Raw genomic sequence first — 3,582 nt, forward strand, 5'->3', positions numbered from 1 at the left:
TCGTTCTGTCGCCCAGGTTGGAGTGCAGTGGCGCGATCTCGGCTCACAGCAACCTCCGCCTCCCGGGTTCAAGCGGTTCTTGATCCTCGTGCCTTAGCCTTAGTAGCTGGGATTACAAGCTTGCGCCACGAAGCCCAGCTAATTTTTGTATACTTTGTAGAGACGAGGTTTCACCACGAACTAGCCCAAGTTGGTCTCGAACTCTGGAGCCCAAGCAATCCTTCCACCTCGGCCTACCAAAGTGCGGGGACTACAGGCGAGAGGCACCGCGCCCGACCGGACTTCTTACATTAGCTATTAGAGCCAGGATGGTGCGCAACTGCCATGGCCAGGGACAGGAACATAGGGAGATGACAATAAAGGTGGTAATGAAGTCACGGCCACCTGCTCTTATGAAGTCAAAATCATTAAAGACCCAGTGACGTTGATGCCATCCAGGATTGAGACCTCTCTTCTGCCCATCTGTGGTCACAGGCCTAGTTAAACACCACAGCCGTCTCCCACACTGGGGGTTCTCGGAAAAAGCCTCGGCCTGGGGCCTGGTCTGCACGCTAGGCGCGGGCCGCGGCTCGCTGGAGGAGTCGAGCCAGCCCGCCCCTTCCCGCACGGCCTGCTGGGAGTTGTAGTTCAGTCGTCGGAGACCCGCGCCAAGTCCCGCCCCAGATGAGTGCGCAGTATGGGGACAGCCGGCCGGGACCCAGTGAGCGCGGGACTACAATTCCCAAAGGAGCGTAGCAGCCGACGCCCAGCCAACAGGTAGCCAGCGGCTTGCTTCGCGCGCACACGCGGCGGGCGGTGGCGGGATTCTGCCGCGTGCGCTTTCCCGCCCCGCCTCGCTTAGCCTCGTCCTGCGTTCGTCACGCCTCGGACTGTCCGTTGGGCCACGCCGACCGCCCTACGCTCGCTCAGTCGCGGCTCCGCGCGCCCCACCTTCTCGCTAGTTTTTTCTAGAGCCCAGGCTCCGCCCGTTTCCCGCTTCCAGGGCCCGGTTCGTTCCCGCCCCCACCCGTCCTTCTCCTCTGCACCCCTACTGCTTCTGCTTTGAAGGCGGAGGCTCCATGTTGTCCCCTCAGCGAGTGGCAGCAGCTGCCTCGAGAGGAGCAGGTGAGGCGCCGATTTTCCCCGGATCGCCCCGCGGCCACCCCCTCCGCCCTCCCTGCTGTAGCTCTGAGAAGAACCCCCGCCTGCGCCGCCGCCCTTCCTCGTCCCGGGGCTGGGACCGCGCGTCCCTCGCCGGGGTCCCTTGGCTTCCCAATTTGTGGCCGGGGGCTCCTCTTCGGGCCCGGCTGGTCCAGCGAGGGCGGCGCCTTCCTTAGCTTTCGGCCGGGGGCGGCCGCCGTCAGGGCTCGGGCCCGGCCGCCTCCGGGGGCTTCTCCAGCTCCTCCTCTGGGCTGCAGCTGCCCCTGGGCGGCCCGAGGGCCGGTGGTCCCCGTGGGCGGCGTCCGGAGCTTTCGGCTCCGCAGAGCCCCGCCCTGGGCAGAGCCGGGCGCCCCGGGGCGCTGCCCCTCGGTGCCCGGGCACTCAGCGCCCTCTCGGGTCGGGAAGTCGGGGCCCGGATGGAGCGGGAAGGTGGATGCTGGTTTATTTGGCCTTTCTGGAAGTGCAGGAAGGCTGCGAAGTGTCTTGGAAGCTTTATGTTTAGCCTAACGACCTTGAGGCACTCACCACAAGTATTAGGAAAGTTGGTTTTCAACCCACACTTAACGCTGTAAAGAATTGGCCTAAATTGGTTTTTAGTAAGTTAGTGCATTTGGCACGGTACGTTGTTCTTTTACTTTCCTGAATACATGAAATGTAGTGAAAGTATTAAGTAAAAACCAAATAAGGAGTCACCGTGTATTCATGGATCTGATTTCGTCTGTCGTTTTACTTGGCTTTATTCTAGTCTAATGTGTGTGCTGTTGAAATGACCGTTTCACTTGCGAAATCGAAGGGCAAAAAGGAAAAGAACAGTGAAGAATTTTTAAATAAGTCTCAGTTCTCAAATTCAAATACGAGGCAATGCAACGTTTTGTGAAAGTCTTAGAATTACGGACCACAAATGTACAATTTCACACATTGGCTTACTTTTGGAGATTTAAGAAGCATAACCTACGGAGTACTAATCCCTGTCAAGAATTTAGCATTGCAACATAGGTACTGAAATTCAAATTAGTGCTTTTTCTTTTTTCCCAATTCCCACAGAGATTAGTTTGTACTCCAGAAATTCCTGTCGCCACTTTAACACTTGAGAACAATTTGAGAAGGATCTCAGTATTGCAGTAGTCCAGCAAATTATTTTATTTTATTATTGTTTTTTGAGACAGAGTTTCGCTGTTGTCACCCAGGCTGGAGTGTAATGGCGCGATCTCGGCCGACTGCAGCCTCTACTTCCTGGGTTCAAGCAATTCTCCTGCCTCAGCCTCCCGAGTAGCTGGGATTATAGGCATCCTCCACCGTGCGCGGCTATTTTTTTTTTTTGAGATGGAGTTTCGTTTTTGCTACCTAGGCTGGAGTACAGTGGCACAATCTTGGCTCACTGCACCCTTTGCCTCCTGGGTTCAAGCGATTCTCCTGCGTCAGCCTCCGGAGTAGTGGGATTATAGACATCCGGCACCAGGCCCAGCTAATTTTTTGTATTTTTAGTAGAGACGGGGTTTCACCATGTTGGCCAGGCTGGTCTCGAACTCCTGACCTCAGGTGATCCACCCGCCTCGGCCTCCCAAAGTGCTGGGATTACAGGTGTGAGCCACCGTGCCCGGCCCATTATTTTGTTAGCTTACTAACAGTTTACTACCTCATTGTAGTAGAATTCATGAAATAGGAGAAATAACAGAGGATAGATGTGATGATGTGTACTAGCTTAATTTTCTTTTTCTTTTTCTTTTTTTTGGTTAGACGGAGTTTTGCTCTTTCGCCTAGGCTGGAGTGCAATGGCGCGATCTCTGCTCACTGTAACCTCCGCCTCCCAGGTTCAAGAGATTCTCCTGCCTCAGCCTCCCAGGTAGCTGGGATTACAGGCACCCATCATCGTGCCTGGGTAATTTTTGTATTTTTAGTAGAGAGGGGGTGTTTCACCATGTTGGCCAGGCTGGTCTTGAACTCCTGACCTCAGGTGATCCGTCCAGCTTAGCCTCCCAACGTGCTGGGATTGTAGGTGTGAGCCACCGCGCCTGGCCCATTTGCGTGGTATTTCGATTGTTAGAACACGTTAGATATATTTCACAGTTGAATTATGTTAACAGATTAGAAGATAGGCTTTCCTGGTATAGTAGGTGCTAATTAGGAAATCCTTACTTGGCCGAGAGCTGTGGCTTACACCTGTAATCCCAGCATTTTGGGAGCTGAGGCAGGTGAATCACCTGAGGTCAGGAGTTCAAGACCAGCCTGGTCAACATGATGAGACCGGCCCTCCCCCCCGCAGCAAAAAAGTTAAAAAAAGTTAGCCAAGGTGGTGTTGCAGGCCTGTAGTTCTGGCTACTCAGGAGGCTGAGGTGAGAGGATGGAGTGAGCCCAGGAAGTTGGCTGGAGTGAGCCCAGGAAGTTGGCTGCAGTGAGCCTTCTTTTTTTTTTTTTTTTTTTTTTTTTTTTTTTTTTTTTGTT

General features: G+C 54.1%; 1 protein-coding gene across 3 annotated transcripts in view; it reads left to right on the forward strand.

Moving 5' to 3' along the window:
- Window positions 1-417: 417 nt before the first annotated feature.
- ATL3 (atlastin GTPase 3) overlaps window positions 418-3,582 on the forward strand; it is a 47,307-nt gene continuing 44,142 nt past the window's right edge. The window contains exons 1-2 of one of the 3 annotated variants that reach the window (XM_025355506.1): window positions 418-756; window positions 983-1,104. In XM_025355506.1, coding sequence (XP_025211291.1) covers window positions 677-756; window positions 983-1,104 — 202 coding nt within the window. In that variant the 5' untranslated portion in view covers window positions 418-676. The remainder of the gene's footprint in view (window positions 757-982; window positions 1,105-3,582) is intronic. The other 2 variants (XM_025355507.1, XM_025355508.1) reach the window with 2 other exon arrangements.

This window comes from Theropithecus gelada, chromosome 14 (assembly GCF_003255815.1).
Source record: "Theropithecus gelada isolate Dixy chromosome 14, Tgel_1.0, whole genome shotgun sequence".
NCBI classification, from domain to species: domain Eukaryota; kingdom Metazoa; phylum Chordata; class Mammalia; order Primates; family Cercopithecidae; genus Theropithecus; species Theropithecus gelada.